The 26,455-nt window shown below is 40.7% G+C and overlaps 1 protein-coding gene and 1 long non-coding RNA gene across 3 annotated transcripts in view; one reads left to right on the top strand and one right to left on the bottom strand.

Annotated features, from left to right (window-relative positions):
• The window catches only part of LOC121287125 (brefeldin A-inhibited guanine nucleotide-exchange protein 2-like), a 118,280-nt gene that overhangs the window by 80,550 nt on the left and 11,275 nt on the right, over positions 1–26,455 (top strand). Inside the window, exons 24-37 of the mRNA XM_041204689.1 lie at positions 3,146–3,186; positions 5,492–5,661; positions 5,891–6,042; positions 7,015–7,187; positions 7,523–7,683; positions 9,060–9,190; positions 9,292–9,421; positions 10,215–10,350; positions 10,692–10,830; positions 11,022–11,076; positions 11,195–11,309; positions 12,693–12,832; positions 17,185–17,353; positions 23,604–23,742. Of these exons, the coding sequence (XP_041060623.1) occupies positions 3,146–3,186; positions 5,492–5,661; positions 5,891–6,042; positions 7,015–7,187; positions 7,523–7,683; positions 9,060–9,190; positions 9,292–9,421; positions 10,215–10,350; positions 10,692–10,830; positions 11,022–11,076; positions 11,195–11,309; positions 12,693–12,832; positions 17,185–17,353; positions 23,604–23,742 (1,851 nt within the window). The remainder of the gene's footprint in view (positions 1–3,145; positions 3,187–5,491; positions 5,662–5,890; positions 6,043–7,014; positions 7,188–7,522; positions 7,684–9,059; positions 9,191–9,291; positions 9,422–10,214; positions 10,351–10,691; positions 10,831–11,021; positions 11,077–11,194; positions 11,310–12,692; positions 12,833–17,184; positions 17,354–23,603; positions 23,743–26,455) is intronic.
• The window catches only part of LOC121287127, a 39,444-nt gene continuing 20,561 nt past the window's right edge, over positions 7,573–26,455 (bottom strand). The window contains exons 4-5 of one of the 2 annotated variants that reach the window (XR_005945153.1): positions 11,158–11,243; positions 7,573–7,669 (exon numbers count right to left, since the gene is read on the bottom strand). This is a non-coding gene — a long non-coding RNA (uncharacterized LOC121287127). The remainder of the gene's footprint in view (positions 7,670–11,157; positions 11,244–26,455) is intronic. The other variant, XR_005945152.1, reaches the window with a different exon arrangement.

Raw genomic sequence — 26,455 nt, 5'->3', positions numbered from 1 at the left:
AAGCTCACAATATCAGGATGAAGCAGTCCCCTGTTCAGTATTGTGCAGCCTCTCTATTCTGCATCAATACTCATAGAGTCATAGAGTTATACAGCACAGAAACAGGCCTTACGGCCCACCGTGTCCATGCCGGCCGTCAAGCACCTATCCATAAGAGACCAATTCCTCCAGTGCTCCAGTGTGAAATTTTGACTTTGCTCATTCTAACTATCTTGTAGCCTCTCTAAGAGAACCAATTCACTGCAGGTTGACTTTTCTTTAAAATTGTTTGTGGATGTGAGCTTTACTGACAAATCAACATTTATTGTCCACCTTAAACTGCACAGTCCATGTGGTATAGCTATAACCACAGTGCTGTTAGGGAGGACATTCCAAGATTTTGACCCAGTTACAGTGAAAGTATGGCAAGTCAGGATGGTGTGTAGCATTTAGCTGGATGTATTTGGCGATGTTTTCATGTGCCTGCTGCACTTGTCCTTCTTGGTGGTGGAGGCCACGGTTTTGGAATGTGCTGTCAAAGGAGCTTTAGTGAGTTGCTGCAGTGCACCTTGCAGGTTATGCACACTGCTGTCCCTGTACGTTGGTGGTGGAAGGACTGAATGTTTAACATGATAGATGGGATGCTTATCAAGCATCTGTCCTGGATGGTGTCAAGCTTTTTGAGTATTATTGGAAATGCAATCATCCAGGTAAATGAAGAGTATTCGATCACACTCCTGGCTTGTGCCTTGTTGGTGGTAGACAGGCTTTGGGGAGTCAGGAGTTGAGTTACTCGCCGCAGAGGTCCAGCCTCCAAGATGCTCTTGTGGCCACAGTATTTATATAGCTGGTCCATTTAAGTTTCTGGTCAATGGTAATCCCAAGGTTTTGGCAGTGGATTCAGTGATGGTAATGCTGTTGTAATGCTGTTGAAGGTCAAGATGAGATGGTTAGATCCTCTCATTGGAGATGGTCATTGTCTGGTAGTTGTGTGGCACAAATGTTATTTGCCGTTTATCAGCCCAAGCCTGAATGATGTTCAGCTCTTGCTGCAGGCCAGCACGGACTGCATCTGAGGAGGTATGAATGGTACTGAACACTGTGCAATCATCAGCAAACATCCCCACTTCTATTCTTAGATTGGAGGAAAGGTCATCGTTGACAAAGCAGCTGAAGATGACTGGGCTTTGGATGCTCCTCTGAGGAATTCCTGCAGTGCTGTTCCTGGCTGAGATGATTGGCCTCCCAGCAACCACAACAATCTTCTTTTGTGTTAGGTATGACTCCTAACTAGTGGAGAACTTTCCCTTCATGCCCACTGACTTCAGTTTTGCTAGGGTTGCTTGATGCAATGCTCAGTCAAGTGCTGCCTTGGTGTAAGGGGCAGCCCTCCCGACTCAGTTCTGGAATTTTGCCTCTTTCGTGTAATGGGTCTAGAGTCAAGTGGACCCAATGGAACCCAATCTGAGCATTGGTGATCAGATTATTGCTGAGTAACTGCTGCATAGGAGGTCTTGTGACACAGTGGTCACGTCCCTATCTCTGGGCTAAAAGCTCCAGGCTCAAGTCCTACCTCAGGAAGAGTTGGGAGCCATACTGCAGAAGGCAACAGCAAACCACTGCACTACTTTGCCGAGCATAATCATGGACCAATCCAATGGAAGTTCATGGTCGCCAATGCCCTCTTGGGGCATGGTACCTGAAGGAGGAGGAGGAAATGCTGATTGATAGCACTGTTGACAATATCTTCCATCATTTTGCTGATGATCAAGAGTAGACTGATGGGGTGGTAATTGACCTAATTGAGTTTGATCTGCTTATTGTGGGCGGGACATACCTGAGTAACTTTTCACATTGTTGGGTCGATGCCTCTGTTGTAGCTTCACTGGAACAGCTTAGCTAGGGACATGGCTAGTTCTGGAGCAGAAGTATTCAGTACTACAACCAGGATGATGTTGGGACCCTTAGCCTTTGCTGTATCCAGTACCTTTACCCATTCCTTGATATCACCCCCGTTCCTTGAAATCACGTGAAGAGAATCAAATTGGCTGACAACTGGTACCTGTGCTGCTGGGGACCTCAGGAAGAGGCCAAGATGGATCATCCACTTGAAACATTTGCAGCCGTAAGTGCCAACAGTGTCTTTTGTACTCATGTGCTGGGCTCCGTCATCATTGAAGATTAGGATGTTTGTGGAGCATCGTGCTCCAGTTAGTTGCAGAATTGTCCACCATTCATGACTTGAACTGGTAAGACGGTAGAACTTTGATCTGATCTGTTGCTTGTGGGCTTGCTTATCTCTCGGTAGAGCATGCTGCTTCTTTTGTTTGGCATGCAAGTAGTCTTGTGCAAGGTTGAGATCACATTTTCAGGTATACCTGATATTGCTTAGCATCCCCCCCCACCCCCATGCTCATCATTGAACTACAGTTGGCCACATCAGAGTTATTGGTAATGATAGAGTGAACGTATGCCAGGCCATGATGTTCCACATTGTGATTGAACACTGTTCTGCTGCTGCTGGTCGCCTCTAAGAGAATTTGTCTGCAAAAAGGAAGATACGGTGGTCACAACTAACAATGCAGCTGCAGCTACAACAGTTAGATTGGTGAGGATGAGGTGAAGTCGGCTTTTCTCACTTGCTGCAGGCCAAGTCTGGTAGAGATGTCCTTCAGGACTCAGCCAGTTCAGTCAGTGGTAGTGCTACTGAGCCACTTGGCGATGGACATTGAAGTCCTCAACCCAGCGTACATTCTGTGCCCTTGCCACCCTAGGCGCTTCTTCCAGATGGTGTTGGGCCTATTCCAACTCTGATCTGAACTGAATATGCCCAAATTCTTTTATATTCTTACACCCAACCTTCAGACTGGAATTTGAACTGTAGTACCTGAAGTGACTGACCAGTGTATAACGTATTACAGCACCAACTACCAGCACCATATGTACAATATGTCTCAAGAATATGAAGCCAAGGTAAAGACAGATGTAATTGTGGAACGTCGGTTATGCCCATGTCTTGCTTTATGCAAACCAATGTGTTCATTTTAAAAGATATAACTCTAAAATGTCAGTGTGATGTCTTACTCCCCAGTTTGGACATCTCTGGTTTAAAGGAACAAATCTTACAAAGTATTCAGTAATGTTTTCTTTCCTGTTTTCATTTCAGGATATTCACTGGATCAACAAGACTAGATGGAAATGCAATTGGTAGGTTTCTGAATACTATCCATTTGTCTGTGTGTGTTGAGTAATTTATCAGATAGTTAACTTAACTAATCAAAATCCAAATGATTAAATGTAAAATGAATCATTGCACTGGATGGGCAGTTGGTTCCATGTGAATTTTCACCATCTGGACATGGACATGGATTCAAATCCAAACCCATTCTGATGGGATAAATGTTTCCTTTGTCAGCTGACAATTGAAAATAAGCTTGGATGGTTTCTAATCAGTTCCTTGTGTGATCTACAACACAGAGTTACCTTTAACTCATTAGCAGTTGGCAATCTGAGAGACAGCAGGAAAAAGATATCATTCCAGTATAGGAACTCTCCTGATGTTTGAACTGAGGCACATTATTGGGTCAGAGGAAGCTTTATTCTGCACCAAGATGTACTGTACTTTTTCTAGAAATGTTTAAGGCTCCTTTAAATATGGCATATTTCCATTACCCAGTATTAACTCCTTCATCTTCAAAAAGTGAATGAATCAAAAGCAATTCCATTCACTCAACAGGTAGTGAGTACAAGTTAATATTTAATGATAAGTAACTAAAGGAAAACTGAGGAATCAAGTTCTTCAGTTTATTTTCCTATGTGACCATTGCTGGACCAGCATATACCAGAAAACTAATCAAATAAATAGCTTCCTTGTTTCGTCTCTTTTTTCCAACTCAATATGTTATATTCATCTAACAAATTTATTATGCAATTCTTCAACAAAAAAAAAAACTTTTACCCTTAAGCTTGGCTCCAGGGATTTTCTTTCCTCTTCCGCCAAAATAATCATGCATACACCAGGGCTAATAGCATCCCGAATTCCAGGTACATAGACTGTGACCACATGGACAGTTTATTCACCATGTTCCTGATCAAAAGTTAGAAATTGTGCATGTTCAGGATACCATGTGATATATTACAAGGCCAAGGAACCATGACATGATCACGTGCTAATTTCCGGTTCTGTTTCTGTTGGTCTGTGCTATCTCTTGCTGTCTCTTTTATTGTCTGAAGGTAGTAGGTTCAAATCCTACTCATTTGAGAACCTGGGCATGTAATCCAGGCTGACACTCTACTGCACTGTTGTGGGATTGCCAGAGATGGTATACTTTGGATGAAATGTTAAATCAAGATTTAAAAAAATATATTTATTCTTTCACGGGATGTGGACATCACTGGCTAAGCCAGCATTTGTCACCCATCCCTAATTGCCCTTTTCAAGATGGTGATGAGCTGCCTCCTTGAATTGCTGCAGTCCATGTGCTACAGGTACACCCACAGTAATGTTAGGAGGGAATTCCAGGATTTTTATTCAGCAATTTCATGTCGAAGTTAGGATGGTGTGTGACTTTGAGGGGAACTTGCAGATGATAGTGTTCCCATGCACCTGCTACCCTTGTACATCTAGTTGGTAGAGGTCACTGGTTTTAGAAGGCAACCCTAAATGTCAGAATTCTCAGTTTCCTGGCTGTTATTCTTCCCTCCGTCAACACCAACTAAAACGGCACAGTTTATCATTTATTTCCTTTGTGTTTTTGGAATCTTATTGTGTGGAAATTGGTTGGAACATAATTCATAACAGTGACTGCATTTCAAACATTAATCAGCAAAGGTGAATGATTTTGACTTACTTCTAGAGATGTGATCAGTGCTATATAAAAGCAAATCTTAGTTTCTTTTTCTCATTGCTATCAGAGCCAAGTGTTGTCAGGGACATACCAGTGAAGCAGGAGACTTGACATCCCTCGTGCTGCCAAAGAACCTCCATCTGAAATTTTGCTTTCTGCCAGGCTTCAGCTCCTTCCATCCTTAGCTCCAAACATTCCTAGACTCTACTACACTCCACCTTTGTCTAATCTCACAGCCTCAACCTTCCAATTTCTCTCTCACTGTATTTTGTACCAACTCCTGGTAATTTTTCCCCAAGCAATCAGTGTCCTTCTGTAGATTGTCTATTATGTTGCTGTGCATCATAAACTTTGTCAGAGCTAAAGCAGAGAAATTGAGTTTACCAATGGAAGAACATGTGGATGAGATATTGAGAGAAGAGAAAAAAGACAGTGGGTAGAGAAGATTTTCAGAAACAATGATGGGGAATGAGTATGATAAATCAGATGCAAATCTGATGCATAGCGATTCCTAGTATTTGAAAGAGAAAGTGACAAGAATTATAGTGGGAAAGGCACAAACTTGCAGGAAGGGGATCAATTTGTTTTTGTCCACAAGCAATATAAGGGCTTTCTTTAAAAATCATTTTGAAAGAAAACTTAACATATTCTCTTCAATTCACCAGTTGATTTTGTACATTGGCTGTGCGCTGTGTCTATGGATGAATTGGGTTCACCTCACCATCCACGCATGTTCAGTCTTCAAAAGATTGTGGAAATTTCATACTATAACATGGGTCGAATCAGGCTTCAGTGGTCAAGAATTTGGGAAGTGATTGGAGACCATTTTAATAAGGTACAGTTGTGTTGAATTTCCTTTTTCTATAGAAGTTTCTCACTTGGCAAGGGTCCAAAGTTCATATAAGCATTTGAGTCATTGTATGGCCAATAAATGTTTCACAGGTTTCTTTTTTAAGAAGCCATTAAATGCATGAAGAAATTGTTGGATGTGCCTCTTGTGTCCTCCCAGAAGCTAAAGATTTTACTATTCAGGAGTAATTAAGTATATTTGCATTCTGATACAGGTTGGATGCAATCCAAATGAGGATGTTGCCATCTTTGCTGTTGACTCCCTAAGACAACTGTCAATGAAGTTTTTGGAGAAAGGAGAGTTGGCAAACTTTCGGTTCCAGAAGGACTTCTTGAGACCTTTTGAGCACATTATGAAAAGGAACAGGTATGAATATATTACTTGATCACTGAAGAAAAATAATCCAATTAGAAGTAGGAGGGCATTTTATAAACAACTTAGCTTTTGTGATTTTAAAAAATTATATATATCATTTCTCAACAATGCCTGATTCACACATTACTGATCTCCAATGGACCAATGTTCAACGCTTGTATAGCTCGGACATCGGTAATTCTTCATTAAAGCAGTGTCTTCATTAAAGATACAGTATAAATGCACATTATTATTTTTGCTAGTTGTGAAGTCCACTATAATTTTGTCTGTACTGAAGATTTGCTACTCCAACAGCACCTTGTCAACACTTGTGTTGAATCTGCCGCAATACAATGTTCCCTTTATTCAAAAATATGGAACTGAATATCTGTGAAGATCCCAAAATGAGAATATATTCATTTTAATAAAATATTCCATTTTTTAAATTGATTCTTTGGATGTTCATGGCTAGGCCAGCATTTTTGGCCCATCCCTAATTGCCCTTGTTCAGAGGGCATCTCAGAGTCAACCACATTGCTGTGGGTCTGGAGTTTGAAGCAAAGCTGTAAGATCATCACAATCCATTATAATATCCTTGGTGTACTATATACACCTTTTTTTTGTGTAACACTAATTTACTTATACAATTCTGGTCATTTTGAATCTGTATTGAGTGTTGTTTATATTGAACGTAAAGCTGCATTGATGGAAAAAATATCATTTGGACTGTGGTTATATCTGGGGTAACCTTCCTGATCTGTAATATTTGCATTGTTTTGCAACTTGCTTTCTGATACTCAGAACTATTAATTTTTTCTCTTTCAATAAAAGTAATTGGAATGGATAGAGTATAATCATTCATTACAAGTATATTAATGTACAGTTATTTTCAGCACAATCACTAGAAACGTTTCAAAGAAACGTTACCAACTAATCTTAAATTTGTAACACAAAGGCAAATGTGTTTGCTTAATATGTACTCAGGTCACCCACAATAAAGGACATGGTCATTCGGTGCATTGCTCAGATGGTAAATTCACAGGCTTCAAATATTCGTTCAGGATGGAAAAACATCTTCTCCGTATTCCACCAAGCTGCCTCAGACCATGATGAGCCAATTGTGGAGTTGGCATTCCAGACTACTGGGCACATCATCTGTAAATGTTCTCTTTATTTAATGTACAAGTTTCATTAGAATTCCTTCCCTAGTAAATACTTTCATTTTAATTAAGCTTCCTCACAGATCATATACATTTTCTATGTACAAGCCATTTATAATACAGTACATTAAAAGCTCAATATAAGAATATAGCATAATTTAATTGAATATCTGAAAATAGTTTTATAATAGACAAAAACAGAACTGAAACTTGTCAACTAGTTTTGTAGCTGTGTATTTGCTTGAAGTCTCTCGATTGGTATCATGTTTGTAAATGAAACATGAAGAATCACTGATCAATTATTCTTCTTCTGATGGATGTTTGTCCCTTAGTGGATGTTTTTAAGAAGCACTTTCCGGCAGCCATTGATTCATTCCAGGACGCTGTGAAATGTTTAGCTGAGTTTGCTTGTAATGCTGCATTTCCTGACACCAGTATGGAGGCTATCCGACTTATTCGACATTGTGCAACATATGTGTCTGAGAGACCACAAGTGAGTTAATATCAATGAAAGAGATAAAAAGACATTGATTTATGTGGCACCTTGCATGATCTAAGGAGTGCTTTACAGCCAATTAACTAGTTTGAAGTATAGTAATTTTTGTAATGTAGGCATGTTGGCAGCAGTCAATTTGTGTATAGCAAAATCCCCCCAAAAAAGCAAGTGATTATAACCTGATAATCTATTTTAGTGATGTTGTTGGGTGATGACTGTAGGCCAGGCTCCAGGGAAACTTCCCTGATATTGGAAGAAAGAATGCTTTGGAATTGTTTATATCCACCTGAGAGGTTTAATGAATCATTCAAAAGACTGTATCTCGAATGGTGCAGCATTCCCTCAGTATAGCACTGGAGCATTGGCCTACAACTTAAGCTTAGAAACTTGAACTCACAGCCTCTGATTCAAAACAAGAGTGTTAACATTGAGCTTTGCCAGATACCATAACTTTGCTAGTTGGTGCTAATCTATTCTGATGTCAGTTGTTAAGCTGCTATTAACAATCGCTTATTTATTATTGGGTAGTGTTATAAAATGTTATTTGCTACATTGATATTGTGAAGTATTGTATTGACAGTGCCTCCGGCAGGTGTGTGATATCATCTAAATAATGAGCAACAAAATAGTAAATATGGTGCGTGCATCAGCAGAATAGTCTTTTAAATGTAGTATAACAGAACCAAGGCATGATCTGTTTATATATTGAATAATTCTAATGTAAGGCTTTGCTGAATTGAATGGAGAAGTTCAGTCAATGGCAGCTTGCGTTTATATATCTCCTTGAATGTAGCTTAACATCCTAAGAGCTGCACAGGAGTGCTATTAAACAAACTTTAACATTAAGCCACATTAGGAGATATTAGGACAGGTGACCAAAAGCTTAGTCAAAGAGGTAAGTCTTGAGGAACATCTTAAAGGAAGTTAGAGAAGCATAGGGCTTTAGGAAGTGAACCAAATAATGGATTACAACTCCCAGAATGAGCCACTAATTGACTGTAAGCAGTCAATGGACAAAATTCTGTTGTTCTGTATTAAAAAAATCTATGCATTCAAGTTCATAGAATGTAGCCTAAAACAATCTCTCTTCTGATCGCTTGGGGTGTGGAAAGTAGCCTAAGTTCAGAGGATCTTTGGTTTTTACCAAAGCTAGACAGATTCTACCAGGACTTTGTCATGAGCCCTTTGCTCACCTCTGCCACCATCTGTCCAGTGGTGGAAAGGACTGTTAGCACTAAAAATGATATTTTTTTGTTTGTTATATGTACATTGTGTGTGATCCAAGTAAATTCATTTATTAATTATAATCAGTATGGTTTGATTACATGGATTTTGCATTATCCGATGTTCAAATTTTAAATGTATTTTATTAGGCACTAAAGGAATACACCAGTGATGATATGAATGTAGCTCCTGGAGATAGAGTATGGGTACGAGGATGGTTTCCAATTTTGTTTGAGCTTTCCTGCATTATTAATCGTTGCAAATTAGATGTCCGTACAAGGTAAGAAACGGTTCAATTGTGATACTTTCATTTAAACTGTCGATTAGACATGTTACAATGATGATTTGTAGTTTACATCTTTCATGCAATCTGTCTTGCAGAGGGCTCACTGTGATGTTTGAAATCATAAAAAGCTATGGTCAAACTTTTGAGCAACACTGGTGGCAAGATCTGTTTAGGATTATTTTTCGGATATTTGATAACATGAAACTCCCCGAACAGCAGACTGAAGTAAGACATAAGTGGACTTGGTATAAATTTTAATTTGATTTCTTTGTCTCACAGGACCCAAAATAGCCAACAACAGTGGTTATTTTGGCAATCTGTAGTCTTGTACTATATTATGTCCAGATAATTTGAATAATGAAGGAAAAACTGTACACAGCAAGTTGTTATGATCCCGAATACAATACCTGAAAAGGTAGTAGATGCAGATGCAATCTTTTTAAAAGGGAACTGGATAAATTAAGGGGTAATATTTGCTGGTCTCTGGAGAAATGAATGAATGACCCTCTTTTGAATCTATGATCTAAGCTAATACAGAAGTTTTAGTTTCTTTGAATACTGAGTGCTGTATTTCCAAATTATTTGAGATTAAATGTCAGGCTTAACATTTGCTGCATGTTTTACCATGTACATCAGACCTGTAGAAATCTATGATTGAATAATAGATTTTTCATTAAAAATTGTTGCCCCAAAATATGTTATGATTAACCTGAACAACTGCAATATTCATCAATACCACAGAGACATATTTTGTTTTATCCACTATAATTAGCTAATAAATATAGATTAAGGTAACTTCCACAATGACTGAATGGATAAAGATACTGTGCAGTGCAGTTCTGACCCACACAGCCTACAAGTCCTAGATTCAATCCCTGATTTGCTGCTTTGATGTGACGAACCTGACGAAATACTTTTGAGTTTTTTTTTTCTGAGGTGTTTTATTAAAATTCACTATTGCATTTTACGAAAACATGCCAAATGTATAATTAAATGCCACATCTAATTTTCTTCACAGAAGTCTGAATGGATGACAACTACATGTAATCATGCACTTTATGCTATTTGCGATGTTTTCACACAGTTCTATGAAGTTTTAAATCATGTACTCTTGGATGACATATTTGCTCAACTACATTGGTGTGTACAACAAGGTAACTTATTTATTCAGAAGTATCGTAACGGAAGAATTCTAAAATGTATTAAGATATCATTTAAATGAAAGTCTAGCTCGAGGTGCCCAATGGTAATACCTTTGTTTTTATTGAAACAAGTGGTCTAGCTAGGTAGTTTTTTTGTCCTTCTCGATCTAATTAAGTTTTGGCTGTGCAAACTGCAGAATTTTGTTTGCTGGGTAAGGGTAAATGTGGTTTGGTAAATTGATGCCTTGAAACTTAACATGATTTGAATGGGTGATGAAATGCATTCTTTGAAATGCTCCTTTCCATTTTCATGTGATTAAACTTTTTCTGTTACCTTTTTTATCTTATTATAGATAATGAACAATTGGCCCGATCAGGAACAAACTGTTTAGAAAATGTGGTAATACTAACTGGTCACAAATTCAGTCCTTTAGTCTGGGATAAAACATGTGGTTGCATGCTGGACATCTTCAAGACCACTATTCCCCATGCGTAAGTTCAAGTTACCAAATATCTACATGAATGTAAGAGATCTTGTTTAAGCATTGGACACTTATCTGAAAAATAGTGTTGCTGTAGCAATAGCATGAACACTTCACGCTGTTCTTTTAAATATTCTTTAAATTATGGTATAATGGCATCCTTTATAGACTGATCGATAAATATCTATCTTGTGTTTACAGTCTTTTAGCATGGCGACCCACTGGTTTGGAGGAGGAGTCTTCAGAGAAGGGTTCAGTGAGTGTAATTTGAAATAAATACAATTAAAAGGCTTCAATGCCTAAATGCATGTTTAAAAAAAATATTGTGGTAGTTTACCTGTTGTAACTTAATAATGTATCTCATGTTTTCATAGGACTTGGAAGTTGACCGCCAATCAGTCTGCAGCACAGAGCGAAACCCTTCTGAAAAAGGTCAAAGTCAAGTATCTAACACCAGTGATGAAACTTGGAAAAATAGACCGCATGCCAGTAAGTCTTATTTTTGCACTCCACGTTTTCTGTTTACTGTAAATATCCAGGCAGGTGTTTCCTGAGCAGTGCGTTTGTTTTAAAATGTGAATATCTTCGTGCCATGCTTGAAATAAGCTTCAATCACAAAAGTTTCCCCAACAAGCATCATTTTTAAAAATTAATTCCAGTTAAAGTAACACATACTAAGTCTTAATCTTGCAAAAAAATTAAAGTGACCTCAGCGTCCCCTCTGCTCAGGATGAGGAAAAATAAGTTAACAAAGGCTCTTCTAGTAATTGTCCAGAAACTTATGCTAGCAAGTATATGTAAATGGTATTGCATTTTTTAACCTGGCACTATATCTAATTGTGGGGTCTATAATAATCTATAATTGGCATCTATAATGATCATGGTAACTTTCTAAAGATGCCAAATCACTATATGTGCCAAAAATATTATTTTCTGTGTATTACTAAATATTCGTATACTGATATTGAGTGAGAATTTCCAAATTAGTCAATTTTGCGTAATCTTCTATATTTCATCCAGCAATAGCAAAAAGTGTTTTACTCATCAGCCTGTCTATGGAGTAACTAAACTGACAACTTAGATGAGCTCTTAGCATCTGATTTACCCTTGGAAGTTTGTGCAAGTTACAAGTACACCAACACTTCCTGCACTCGTACAAATCCGAATAATAGCTGACCTGTCCTCATTTTTATCTCAACTAAGGTGAAAAGGAGGTTGTAGTTTAAGCTTCACTATCAACTTAGTGCTGACGTAACATAGCTGTAAGAAAAAGCAAGAGAAACAAATACCCCTGGCAGCCAGAAATAAAGCTGACCTGACAGCAGAGGACAACATCTGTGTGATAAGTTGTTTGACAGCGCTACCCAAACCCTTAATCTTTACTACTTCGAAGGACGAAAGCAGCAGGCACTTAAGAGCACCATGACACCTCTCCCCCACCCCCCTTCCACCAAAGTCCTGACTTGGTAGTATATCACCAATCCCTCATCATTGCTGCGTCAAAATCCTGGAACTCCCCACTTAATAGCACTGTGGGTCTATCTACACTACAGTAGTTCAAGAAGGCTGCTCACCGCCACCTTCTCAAGGATAATTAGGAATGGACAATAAATGTTGGCTTTGCCAGCAATGCCCATACCCCATGAACAAATGAGAAAAAAATGACAGATTATGTACCAATTCAGCCTTCATTGCATGGATAACTTCCTGTGATGTAATAATTGTACGGCAATAATGTCCTTGCTACCATGTGCTTCAGCAACAAGCCACAGGAATGGCAAAATATACATTTAAATACTAGTGCCGCAATTATTTAATGCATGTACAAGTGAATGAATGTTGATGGGGTCCTCCACTGATTCATTTTTCCAGGGATGTCTGATCAGAAACTCTTTGCTGCCCTCCTCATCAAATGTGTTGTGCAGCTGGAATTAATCCAAACAATAGACAACATTGTGTTCTTTCCAGCAACAAGCAAAAAGGAAGATGCTGAAACTATGGCAGCTGTACAGGTAAAATGAAACCTATTTGCCTGACACAATTTGCTTGTAATATTAAATATTGCCAATAATGGCCTTATTAAAACTCCAGTTAAATTTTAGCTGCTTCCTATAGGAAGAGAGTTCTGGTGCAAACTTAAAATTGATTTAATTTTATATGTGATGTGGGGGGGAAAAAAAAAGTCCAGTTTAACAAGCTAGCTAAATAGAGCTGTGGTGAGTTGCCCTTGAAACTGAACTTGTACATTTCCCACTGACTTGAGTGACTGAGTGTCACTGCTAACATGTGAATGAAACCCAAGTATTACTTGTTGGGGGTGGGGTACTCGATTCAAAATCTTTCAAGGCTCATTCACAGTTCATTATCTTCACTGCAGTAATATTTATGTGCAAATGCAAAGTTTGAAATGATGCTGTCATTATCAGGGTCAAGTTATGTATGGTTTTCTGGTACCTTCCATCTCTATTAGAAAACCCAAAGGTGTTCCTTGAGAGTCTCCTTTGTTCAGTGCATCAGACCAATATAGTGACTATACCAAAGGCAAGTTTCCAGCATTCAATATATGACCTTGTAATTTCATTCATTGCAACTCCGATGCCATAAATGAGCATTCTGGCTGTAAACTCGACAACTCGCAACTCAGATGGATGTCTTGAATTCCAGAAATAGTGCCATGGAATTTTATAAACTGTAAACTTACCTCAGTGATTAATAGATGAGGAATTCACAGAATGTTTTCAAGATAGTTTCTTAAAACAGCATGTTCTGGTGTCAACCAGAGAACAGGCTTTGCTAGATCTGGTATTGTGCAATGAGTTAGAATTAATCAATGACCTCATAGTGAAGGTGCCCCCTAAGTAGCGGCAATCATAATATGACTGAATTTTACATTCAGTTTGAGGGAGAGAAGATTGGGTCTAATTTAAGTTTAAAACACTAATCTAAGGGCAATTGTGAGGGCATGAAAGCAGAGCTAACTAATGTGAACTTGCAATTTAGGTTAAGGGATAGTCAATGGAGATGCAGTGGCAGACATTTAAGGGGATGTTTCAGAATATGTAGGATACATTTCAACGAGAAAAAAAAATTCCAAGGGGAGGACCCAACATCTGTGGTTAACTTAAAAATGTTAAAGACAGTATCGTACTTAAAGAAAAAGTATGTAATTGTGCAAAGATGAATGGCAGGTCAGGAGATTGGACAGAATATTTAAAAAAAGCAAAGATGACTGAGATTAATTAAGAGGGAAAAATTAGAGTACAAGAGAAAGCCAGCTAAAAATATAAAGACAGACAGGAAGCGTTTCTATAGATATTTAAAAAAGAAAGAGTTAATAAAGTGAGCGTTGGTCCAATAGAACGTGAGTCTGGGGAATTAATAATTGAAAATAAGGAGATGGCAGATGAATTGAATAGCGATTTTGCATCGGTCTTCACTATAGAGGACACGTGACATCCCAGTAATTGTTGTAAATAAGGAAACAGAAGGGAGGAGAAAGCCAAAGTTACAATCACCAGGGAAGTGGTACTGAGTAAATTGTTGGAGCTGCAGGCTGACAAATCCCTGGGTCTTAAAAGAAGTGACTAGTGAGTTAGCTGATGCGTTGGTTTTAATTTTCACAACTTCTCTTGATTCTGGGGAGGTTCCATTAGATTGGTAAACAGTGAATGTAACTCCTTTATTTAAAAAGGAAGGGAGACAGAAAGCAGGAAACTACAGGCCAGTTAGCTTAACATCTGCCATTGAGAAAATGTTGGAAGCTGTTATTAAAGATGATATAGCAGGGCACTTAGTTAAGTTCAAGGTAATCAAGAAGGGAAATCATGTTTAACCAATTTATTGGAATTCTTTGAAGAAGTAACATGTACTGTGGATAAAGGGGAACTGGTGGCTGTACTGTACTGAGATTTCTAGAGGGCATTTAATAAGGTGCCACATCAAAGGTTAGTGTGGAAAATAAAAGCTCATGGTGTAGGGAGTAACATATTGGCATGGATAGAAGATTGGCTAGCTAACAGTAAACATAAAGATAAATGGGTCATTTTCTGGTTGGTAAGATGTAACTAATGGTGTGCCACAGGGATCAGTTCTGGGGCCTCAACTTTTTATATAAATGACTTGGATGAAGGGACCAAAGATATTGTTACTAAATTTGCTGATGACACAAAGATAGGTAGTTAAATAAGTTGTAAAGAGAACATAAGGAGGCCACAAAGGGATATAGATAGTTTATGTGATCGGCAAATGGAGTATAATTTGGGAAAATGTGAAATTATCCATTTTGGCAGGAAGAATAAAAAAGAAGCATATTATCTAAATGGTGATAGATTGTAGAGCTCTGAGATGCAGAAGGATCTGGGTATCCGAGTGCATGAATCGCAAAAGGTTAGTATGCATGCACAGCAAGTAATAAGGAAAGCTAATGGAATGTTATTGTTTGTTGTGAGGGGAATTGAATAGAAAAGTAGAGAGGTTATGCTTCAGTTATTCAGGGCATTGATGAAACCACATCTGGAGTACTGTGTACAGTATTGGTCTCCTTATTTAAGGAAGGATGTAAATGTATTGGAAGGAGTTCAAAGAAGTTTACCACTCTAATATCTGGAATTGGCGGGTTGTGTTATGAGGAAAGGTTGAACAGGCTAGGCTTGTATCTGCTGGAATTTAGAAGAATAAGAGGCGACTTGATTGAAACATAAGATCTTGGCTGGGTAGATGTGGAAAGGATGTTTCCTCTTGTGGGAGAATCTAGAACGAGGGGTCAATGTTTAAAGACAGAGATGAGAAATTTTTTTCTCTGAGGGTCCTGAGTCTTTGAAAACTCTTTCTCAAAAGGCTGAGGAAGCTGAGTGTTTTAATATTTTCAAGGCTGAAGTAGATAGATTCTTGATAAACAAAGAGTGAAAAGTTATCGGAGATAGGCGGGAATGTGAAGTTGAGGTTACAATCAGATCAGCCATGATCTTATTGAATGGCAGAGTAGGCTCGAAGGGCCGAGTGGCCTCCTCCTGCTCCTAATTCGTAGATTCATATTCTAGGGATGTAAGCATCACTAGCAAGGCCAGCATTTACTGCCTGTCCCGAGTTGCTCTAAAGGTGGTGCTGAGCCACTTTCATAAGATGTGGTAGTCCATGTGATGAACGTTTTCCAATAGTGATGTTAGCTAAGTAGTTCCAAGATTTTGATGGTGGGAGGCACTGTTGAAGAAGGCTTCGCAAGTTGTTGCTGTCCAACATGTAGTTAATAAACATTGCAGCCATGGTTTGCGATGGTGAAGAGAGTGAAAGTGTAAGAAGATGGATGGGTTGCCGAACAAGCAGACTGCTGGATGGTGTTGAACTTTTTGAGTGATGGTGAAGTTGCACACATCCAGGCAAGTGGAGAATATTTTATCTCACATTCCAACATGTGCCTTCTATGTGGGGAGTCAGAAAGTGAGCCTCTTGCCACAACCCCTGGACTTCTCTAATATCCGTGGCATTTATGTGGCAGGTCCAGTTGAATTTCTGGTCCATAGTGACCTCGCCCACTTACCGTCCAAAATTTGTACATGGTGGATTCAATGCTGATGAAGCTTTTAAATGGCAAAGGGAGGTGATTACATTCTTTGTGGAGATAGTCTTTGCTTAGCACTTGTGTGGCTCAACTATTACTTGACACTTATCAGCCCAAACCTGTATGTTCTCCAGGTCTTGCTGCATGCGGGCATGGGCTCTTCTGCTATTTGAGAAATCACACATGCTGCAATCATCAGTGACTAGCCCCACTTCTGACTTTTAAAATGGAGGGAAGTTCATTAATGAAGCAGCTCAAGACAGTTCGGCCTAGGACACTATCTTGAAAAACTCCTGCAGTGATGACCTGAGGCTGAGATAATTGGTCTCCATCAACCACAACCATCATCTTTTGCTCTCTTTTTGACTCCAGCCAGTGGAGACTTTTGCCTGATTCCCATTGACTTCAGTTTTCCTATGGTTCCTTGGTGCTCAAATGAGCCAAATGTTGCATTTGATATTAAGGGTACTCACTCTCCCTTCGCTTCAGAACTCAACTTCTTGCCTATATTTGGACAAAGCCTGCGCTGAGGTTTGGATCCGGATGGACGCGATAAAATGTAAACTGAGGATCAGTCAGCAGGAGCAATAAACAGAGAGGAGGTGTTACCCGATTGGAACCCGGGGAATTTGAAACGTAAATCAGCAGGCGCATTATTTGCTGCATTGTTAGAGGTTTCAGAATTGGTCATTTGCTTGCTGTTTCTATGGCAAGACTGGAAGATGTAAATAAGGAACATTTATTTTTACACTTGATACTGGAAGTACAGAAGTGTCACAAATCAAAATTAATTTTTTATTTGTACAGAGGGACTCAATTGATGCTGAGGTCCATATAGATACTGAAGATCAGGGAATGTACCGATACATGACTTCACAGCAGCTTTTCAAACTCCTGGATTGTCTGTTGGAGTCACATTCATTTGCAAAGGCTTTCAATTCAAATAATGAACAGAGGACAACGCTGTGGAGAGCGGGTAAATACTATACACATTGTTAATTAAGAGTGAATCTTGTTGTCTTAAGTTTGAATAAGCTGCACTAATCTAATTTCCCTAGTATGTTACATTTGAACAGTAACACATCATTTCACTCATATTTATGAATAAAATGGATGTCGTTCAGTCACATCTTCGCTAAAAGTGCCTAATTGTATGAAAAAGCAATGGAATTGGAGAGAGAAACCCAAATTTAGTACATTCTGAAAGATCTGAAGTAGTCAGTAAAAGGGTTTAGTTTGATTAATTCTGTTTTTGGTGAAAATCAGATTGAATAAACTTGATTTGCCTGATTTATTTGGCTACTTGGAAGAGAAATATATGTCATTTGGAACTCGGTGAGCAGCATAAACAGTTCTGTGACTTAACAGGAGACTAGGTAATTAATAATGTGGAGGACTTTGAAATGTGTGATTTGGGGTTCTTTGTCACAGCCGTTGTGGTTGTTTGGAGCAGGTATCATATTGAGAAGACAAGTTTGGGATTTATATACAACATGTCTTCATTTTCATTTTTTCCAATAAATTGTATGTGCAGCTGTGGTATGAAGAGGGTTTTTGTCACACTATTACTGCTACTTTGTTGAAAATGTAGAACTGAATACATTTTTTAAAACTGTTCTTTACAGGTGAGGGAAACTGACTTTTAAAGTTTCTCAATTTAGAGGGATAATAAATGACCTGCTCAGTGTTTCTTATCAAACTGCCTTTCTGCAATTAGTTCTCGATCAAAGTACCCAACAGTGGTCAAGTTGACTTGCCATTGAATTTCTTACCTTGTCTGCAGGGAGGTATTTGCGTCTGTTAAACACTCTGCCCCCCTACCCCCATGGAATGCACCATTTTTCCCATTTTAATATTTTTTCATCCCAATCAGAAAACCAGTTCAAGGTGGGCCAACTTAGTAAAACCTGGCGATAAAAACAAAAAAACTGCGGATGCTGGAAATCCAAAACAAAAACAGAAATACCTGGAAAAACTCAGCCGGTGTGGCAGCATCGGCGGACAAGAACAAAGTTGAGGTTTCGAGTCCTCACGACCCTTCAACAGAACTAAGTAAAAATAGGAGAGGGGTGAAATATAAGCTGGTTTAAGGTGGGGGGGGTGTGGGGGGAGAGAAGTGGGGGGGTGGGGTGGGGTGGTTGTAGGGACAAGCAAGCAGTGATAGGAGCAGATAATCAAAAGATGTCACAGACAAAAGGACAAAGAGATGTTGAAGGTGGTGATATTATCTAAAAGAATGCGCTAATTAAGAATAGATAGCATGGTACAGATAGCTCTAGTGGGGGTGGGGTGAAATAAGACTAAAAGGGCATAAAAGGTATAGATTTAAAAGTAATGCAAATAGGTGGGAAAAGAAAAATCTATATAAATTATTGGAAAAAAACAAAAGGGAGAGGGAAGAAACGGAAATGGGGTGGGGATGGAGGAGGGAGTTCAAGATCTAAAGTTGTTGAACTCAATATTCAGTCCGGAAGGCTGTAAAGTGCCTAGTCGGAAGATGAGGTGCTGTTCCTCCAGTTTGCGTTGAACTTCACTGGAACAATGCAGCAAGCCAAGGACAGATATGTGGGCAAGAGAGCAGGGTGGAGTGTTAAAATGGCAAGCGACAGGAAGGTCTGGGTCATTGACTTGAGGACAGACCGCAGGTGTTCTGCAAAGCAGTCACCCAGTCTGCGTTTGGACTCTCCAATGTAGAGGAGACCGCATTGGGATCAACAAATGCAGTAGACTAAGTTGGGGGAAATGCAAGTGAAATGCTGCTTCACTTGAAAGGAGTGTTTGGGCCCTTGGACGGTGAGGAGAGAGGAAGTGAAGGGGTAGGTGTTGCATATTTTGCGCATGTATGGGGAGGTGCTGTAGGTGGGGGTTGATGAGTAGGGGGTGATGGAGGAGTGGACCAGGGTGTCACGGAGGGAATGATCCCTACGGAATTCCGCCAGGGGGGTGAAGGGAAGATGTGTTTGGTGGTGGCATCATGCTAGAGTTGGCGGAAATGGCGGAGGATGATCCTTTGAATGCGGAGGCTGGTGGGGTGATGTGAGGACAAGGGGGACCCTATCATGTTTCTGGGAGGGAGGAGAAGGCGTGAGGGCAGATGCGCAGGAGATGTGCCGGACACGGTTGAGGGCCCTGTCAATGACCGTGAATGGAAAACCTGGGTTAAGGAAGAAGGAGAACATGTCAGAGGAACTGTTTTTGAAGGTAGCATCATCAGAACAGATGCGACGGAGGTGAAGGAACTGAGAGAATGGGATGGGGTCCTTACAGGAAGCGGGGTGTGAGGAGCTGAAGTCGAGGTAGCTGTGGGAGTCGTTAGGCTTGTAATGGATATTGATGGACAGTCTATCACCAGAAATTGAGACAGAGAGGTCAAGGAAGGGAAGGGAAGTGTCAGAGATGGACCATGTCCCCACCCCCTTTCCGTTTCTTCCCCCTCCCTTTTGTTTTTTTCCAATAATTTATATAGATTTTTCTTTTCCCACCTATTTGCATTATTTTTAAATCTATACCTTTTATGCCCTTTCAGTCTTATTTCACCCCACCCCCACTAGAGCTATCTGTACCATGCTATCTATTCTTAATTAGCGCATTCTTTTAGATAATATCACCACCTTCAACACCTCTTTGTCCTTTTGTCTGTGACATCTTTTGATTATCTGCTCCTATCACTGCTTGCTTGTCTCTACAACCACCCCACCCCCCCCACTTCTCTTCTCTGCCGATGCTGCCAGACCTGCTGAGTTTATCCAGGTATTTCTGTTTTTGTTTTGGATTTCCAGCATCCGCAGTTTTTTTGTTTTTATCTCTGTGTTTAATTGACTGCCACTCCTCTTCAAGAAATGCCTACCTTGAAATCCGACAGCAATTCCGTATCTCTCTTTTGCCTTGTTCACCTTCATTGCTTTCCATTTCTCTCCTGGTGTTTGACAAGGTGTTTACTAAAACCCGCTTTCACAGCCATATTTCCTTTCTCAGTGACTTTCTCCATCTCCGACTTACCCCACTTGAATTTCAACTGAAATTCCATCCCTCATGTTTCGAACCCACCCAGGATTACAGGTATCTCCGGGACATAAAACCTTTCTCGGACTGCTGTTCCCGTCGCATTCTGAGATCCACACTCAGTGCCATGCGCCGCCATATGAACACACTCAACCTCTCCTTCCAGCAGCACCGCCGCACCCTTTTTCAAAGCTGCACATGCCCCCGTTTCATTTTATTCTTTGTCTCATCCAACGCCTCAACAAGAAACTTTTTCTCTTTCTCTCAAGTGCTAAGGAACGCAAGCTCCAACAACTCATCGACACCAACACCCATCTAGGACCCTCCACCCCTGCCCGTCCCTCCGTCCCCACCCCATCTTCCAATCCCAACCCCAGCTGTGTATTCACTATACCCCTTGACCTTCCCCGACGCTGAACGTTCAGTGCTCAGCAAAGGACTTAGTTTCATACCTTTACGCCCTCATCTCAATGAATTTTGGGCTCGGCACGGTGCTGAACTCTTCTCCCGCCGCCTTTGTTTCCGTGCTCACTTCTTTGGGCAGGAGTCCACTCCCCATTCAACGGATCCTTTTACCCACCTCCAATATTCTCCTTCCACCTGGACCCCTCCCTCTGGATTCTTACCTTCTCTTGATCTTTTCATTGAGAACTGTCGGCGTGACATTAGTCGTCTCAATTTCTCTGCTCCTGTCACCCATTCTGACCTGTCTCTCTTTGAACTTAGTGCACTCCGTTCTCTCAGGTCCAACCCTAACATTGTCATCAAACCCGCTGACAAGGGTGGTGCTGTTGTTGTCTGGTGCACTGACCTCTATCTCACGGAGGCTGAGCGTCAACTCGCAGACACTTCCTCCTACCTCTCCCTGGACCATGACCCCACCACTGAACATCAAGCCATTGTTTCCAGAACTGTCACTGACCTCATCTCCTCTGGAGATTTTCTCCCACAGCTTCCAACCTGATAGTTGCCCAACTTCGGATGGCCCGCTTCTACCTCCTACCCAAAATCCACAAACAGGACTGTCCCGGCAGACCGATCGTGTCAGCCTGTTCCTGCCCCAAGGAACTCATTTCTCGTTATCTTGACTCCCTTCTCTCTCCCCTTGTCCAGTCCCTTCCCACCTACATCCGTGATTCCTCTGACACCTTACGTCACATCAACAATTTCCAGTTCCCTGGCCCCAACCGCCTCCTCTTCACCATGGACGTCCAATCCCTCTACACCTCCATCCCCCACCAGGTCTGAGGACTCTCAGCTTCTTCCTCGAATAGAGGCTTGAACAATCCCCATCCACCACTACTCTCCTCCATCTGGCTGAACTTGTTCTCACACTGAACAATTTCTCCCTTAACTCCTCTCGCTTCCTCCAACTAAAAAAAGTGTGGCTATGGGTACCCGTATGGGCCACTTCTGTGTCTGTCTCTTTATGGGGTATGTGGAACATTCCTTGTTCCAGTCCTACTCCGGCCCCCTCCCACAACTCTTTCTCCGGTACATCGATGATTACTTCGGTGTTGCTTCATGCTTTTGTCAGGACCTGGAAAAATTTATTAATTTTGCTTCCAATCTCCACCCCTCCATCATTTTCATGTGGTCCATCTCTGACACTTCCCTTCCTTTCCTTGACCTCTCTGTCTCAATTTCTGGTGATAGACTGTCCACCAATATCCATTACAAGCCTAATGACTCCCACAGCTACCTCGACTACAGCTCCTCACACCCCGCTTCCTGTAAGGACTCCATCCCATTCTTTCAGTTCCTTCGCCTCCGTCGTATCTGTTCTGATGATGCTACCTTCAAAAACAGTTCCTTCTTCTTCCTTGACCGAGGTTTTCCACCCACGGTAGTTGACAGGGCCCTCAACCGTGTCCGGCCCATCTCCCGCGCATCCGCCCTCACGCCTTCTCCTCCCTCCCAGAAACATGATAGGGTCCCCCTTGTCCTCACTTATCACCCCGCCAGCCTCCACATTCAAAGGATCATCCTCCGTCATTTCCACCAACTCCAGCATGATGCCACCACCAAACACATCTCTTCACCGCACCCCCCCCCCCCCCCCCCCCCCCCCCCCCCCCCCCCCCCCAGCAGCATTCCGTAGGGATTGTTCCCTCCGTGACACCCTGGTCCACTCCTCCATCACCCCCTACTCCTCAACCCCACCTATGGCACCTCCCCATGCATACACAAAATTTGCAACACCTGCCTCTTCCCTTCCTCTCTCCTCACCGTCCAAGGGCCCAAACACTTCTTTCAAGTGAAGCAGCACTTCACTTGCTTTCCCTCAATTTAGTCTACTGCATTCGCTGCTCCCAATGTGGTCTATTCTACATTGGAGAGACCAAATGTAGACTGGGCGACTGCTTTGCAGAACATCTTCGGTCTGTCCTCAAGAATGACCCAGACCTCCCTGTCGCTTGCCATTTTAAAACTCCACCCTGCTCTCTTGCCCACATATCTGTCCTTGGCTTGCTCCATTGTTCCAGTGAAGCTCAACGCAAACTGGAGAAACAGCACCTCATCTTCCAACTAGGTACATTACAGCCTTCCAGACTGAATATTGAATTCAACAACTTTAGATCTTGAACTCCCTCCTCCATCCCCACCCCCTTTCTGTTTCTTCCCTCTCCCTTTTGTTTTTCCAATAATTTATATAGATTTTTCTTTTCCCACCTATTTGCTTTATTTTTAAATCTATACCTTTTATGCCCTTTTAGTCTTATTTCACCCCACCCCCACTAGAGCTATCTGTACCATGCTATTCATTCTTAATTAGCACATTCTTTTATCTAATATCACCACCTTCAACACCTCTTTGTTCTTTGTCTGTGACATCTTTTGATTATCTGCTCCTATCACTGCTTGCTTGTCTCTACAACCACACTCTCTCTCTCTCCGCACCCCCCCCCCCCCCCCCCCCCCCCCACCACACCACCCACCCCACCCACCTTGAACCAGCTTATATTTCACCCCGCTCCTATTTTTACTTAGTTCTGTTGAAGGGTCATGAGGACTCGAAACGTCAACTTTGTTCTTTTCCGCCGATGCTGCCAGACCTGAATTTTTCCAGGTATTCCTGTTTTTGTTTAGTAAAACCTGGTGTTTTAATGAAAACTGATTTCCTAAATGGCAGAAAGTGCATATTCTGTAATGACAGCATGCAAATGGTTACTTAGCATCATATTGTATTAAATTACTTTGAAGTGCTTTTCTTCTTATTCCAGGATTTAAGGGCAAATCCAAGCCTAATCTTTTAAAGCAGGAAACTAGCAGTCTTGCCTGTTGTCTTCGTATACTTTTTCGCATGTATACAGATGAAAATCGCCAGGATTCTTGGAACAACATCCAGAAACGACTACTGAAGTATGAGAGTTTATTTTCATCATTTTTTTTTGTTACACTGCTGTGTTTAGCATGAAAACTGAACAAGAAGCAAGCTCTGCTGCAAATTCTCTGTCATTATATACATGACCTTCAATTGTGTGTTCAAGATTCGAATGTTGGGCTACTAATTTCAATTACGTTTCAATATTTAAATATTTAACAGTACTAATAAGGCCATTTTGTACACAGACAAGGCAAAAGTGCTTTAGTCTGTTATTTTCTGAACATGTGAAAAATTCTAAAGGGCGGACCTGCCATCCGTGGTTAACTAAAGAAGTTAAGGAGAGCATCAAACTTAAGGAAAAAGCATATAACTGTGTAAAGATGAGTGGCAGGTCAGATTGGTCAAAAAATAAAGAACAGCAGAGAATGACTAAAAAGTTAATCAGGAGAAAGAAATTAGAGTATGAGAAGAAGCTAGCTAGATATGTAAAAACAGATAGCAAGAGTTTCTGCAGCTATTTAAAAAGGTAATGAGTAATTAAAGTGGGTGTTGATCCTCTAGAGAGTGACAATCGGGAGTTAATAGATAATAAGGAAATGGTGGATGAAATGAACAAATATTTTGTTTCTGTCTTCACTGTAGAGGATACAAAAAAACATTCCAGTACTAGCTATAAATCAGGAGGTGGAAGGAATAGAGGAACTTGGTGAAATTACAATCACTGGGGAAAGTAGTAATAAGGAAACTGATGGAGCTGTGGGCTGCCAAATCTCCAGGTCCTGATGGACTTCATCTTAGGGCCTTAAAAGAGGTGGCTAGTGAGGTAGTAGATGCGTTGGTGTTAATTTTCCAAAATTCACTTGATTCTGGAAAGATTCCATCAGACTGGAAAGCAGCAAATATAACCCCTTTATTCAAGGTAAGAGGAAGGCAAAAAACTATTGGCCAGTTAGCTTGACATCTGTCCTGGGGAAGGTGTTAGAGTCGATCATTAAGGAGTTTATTTATAACCATAATTACAGAAACTCAAGGTAATTGGGAAGAGTCAGCATGGTTTTGTGAATGGCAAATCATGCTCAACCAATTTCTTGGAGTTCTTTGAAGGAGTAACATGCGCTGTGGATAAAGGGGAGCCCATAGTACTTGGATTTCCAGAAGGCATTTGATACGGTACCACATCGAAGGTTATTGCAAAGAATAAAAGCCCATATGGTGTAGGGGCTAACATTTTAGCATGGATAGAAGATTGGCTGGCTGGCAGAAAAGTGTATGCATATATGTCTGATTGGCAGGATGTGACGAGTGGAGTCCCAGAGTTGTCTGTCTTAGGGCCTCAACTTCTTACAATTTAGATCAATTGCTTAGATGAGGGGAGCGAAGGTATGGTAGCTAAATTTGCAGATGACATTGAGATAGGTAGGAAAGTATGCTGTGAAGAGGACATAAGGAGTTGCAGACTGATATAGATAGGTTGACTGAGTAGGAAAGAAATCTGACAGATGGAGTATGATGTGGGAAAATGTGAAGTTGTTTACTTTTGGCAGGACGAATTAAAAAGCGTATTACTTAAATGGAGAATGGCTGCAGAATTTTGAGGTCTAGAGGGATCTAGGTGTTCTGGTGCATGAATCACAAAAAGTTAGTATGCAGGTACAGCAAGTAATTAAGGTTAATGGAATGCAAGTCTTTATTACGAGAGGAATTGAACATAAAATTAAGTATGTTATGCTTCAGTTATACAGGGCATTGGTGAGACTACATCTCAAATACTGTATTGTTATGATCCCCAGCGGAGTTACCACTAGAGAAGCCTGATCCCAGGATGGAATCCAGCTTGATAGATCCTAACTTTTATTTGTTTGTTTAGATATGTGGAAAGGGGCGACTGAACAGAGTCACCAGAGTCAACTAATGAACTTCTAACAAAAGCATAAAACATTTATTAAACAAGAAAAGATGAACTATACTACAATACTCCTTAACCCATAACTATACCTTTACAGATATATACAGATTTCTAAGGATAACTCAAATTACATAAGCTATTACTCTCTAATGTTCACATTTAAGTTTGGTCCATATAAACCAATTGGCAACTTGTAGTCAGGCACACTACACTCTGAAACCAAGTAACAGATGCCACCCCAGACAGACGCTATTGATCTCTCCTCAACTCTCCCCGAAAGCTTGTTGCACCATGAGCCAATCAATCAGTCTCACTGAACTTAGTCTTTCACACAAGGGTTTCCAATCTCCACTTTCTAAAGAATTCACCTTGGAATCGTCTCCAAAATCGACACTTTTCTCTCAGACGCCTTCCACAAGGGTTCACTTCTAGGTATTCCTCCTGCTGGGTCACCACATGCGTTCGAGCTTTCCTCTGCATACTCTCACTGACTCAGCTGTCAACAGTACACCACTGCTTCACATGCCCATTGCAAAATGTTGCAGACCTTCAGTCATCTCTTTGGACCATCTGACTTCTCAGAAGCCTTTATATCGCTTTGACTCTGCATCCTGCAGCTTGAAGCTTTAAGCTTGGAGCCTTTCTCTGCCCCTCAATCTTAACTTCACTTAACAGGACCTTTTCCAGGTTCCTGTCCTTCCTTTGATTCGAAGGTCTACTTGGGACTTTCTCTTGGACTCATGGATTTTTCCTTTAGCTTGGGACTTGCTATATGTTCCCTTTGCTCCACTCTTTCCTGGCAGCTACTTTCAACCAACTTTCACTTGGAACTGGCTATCTGA

The sequence above is a fragment of the Carcharodon carcharias genome, chromosome 14, assembly GCF_017639515.1.
Source record: "Carcharodon carcharias isolate sCarCar2 chromosome 14, sCarCar2.pri, whole genome shotgun sequence".
NCBI classification, from domain to species: Eukaryota; Metazoa; Chordata; class Chondrichthyes; order Lamniformes; family Lamnidae; genus Carcharodon; species Carcharodon carcharias.
The sequence above is the reverse complement of the archived record's forward strand: the minus strand, read 5'-3'. Positions and strand labels throughout refer to the sequence as shown.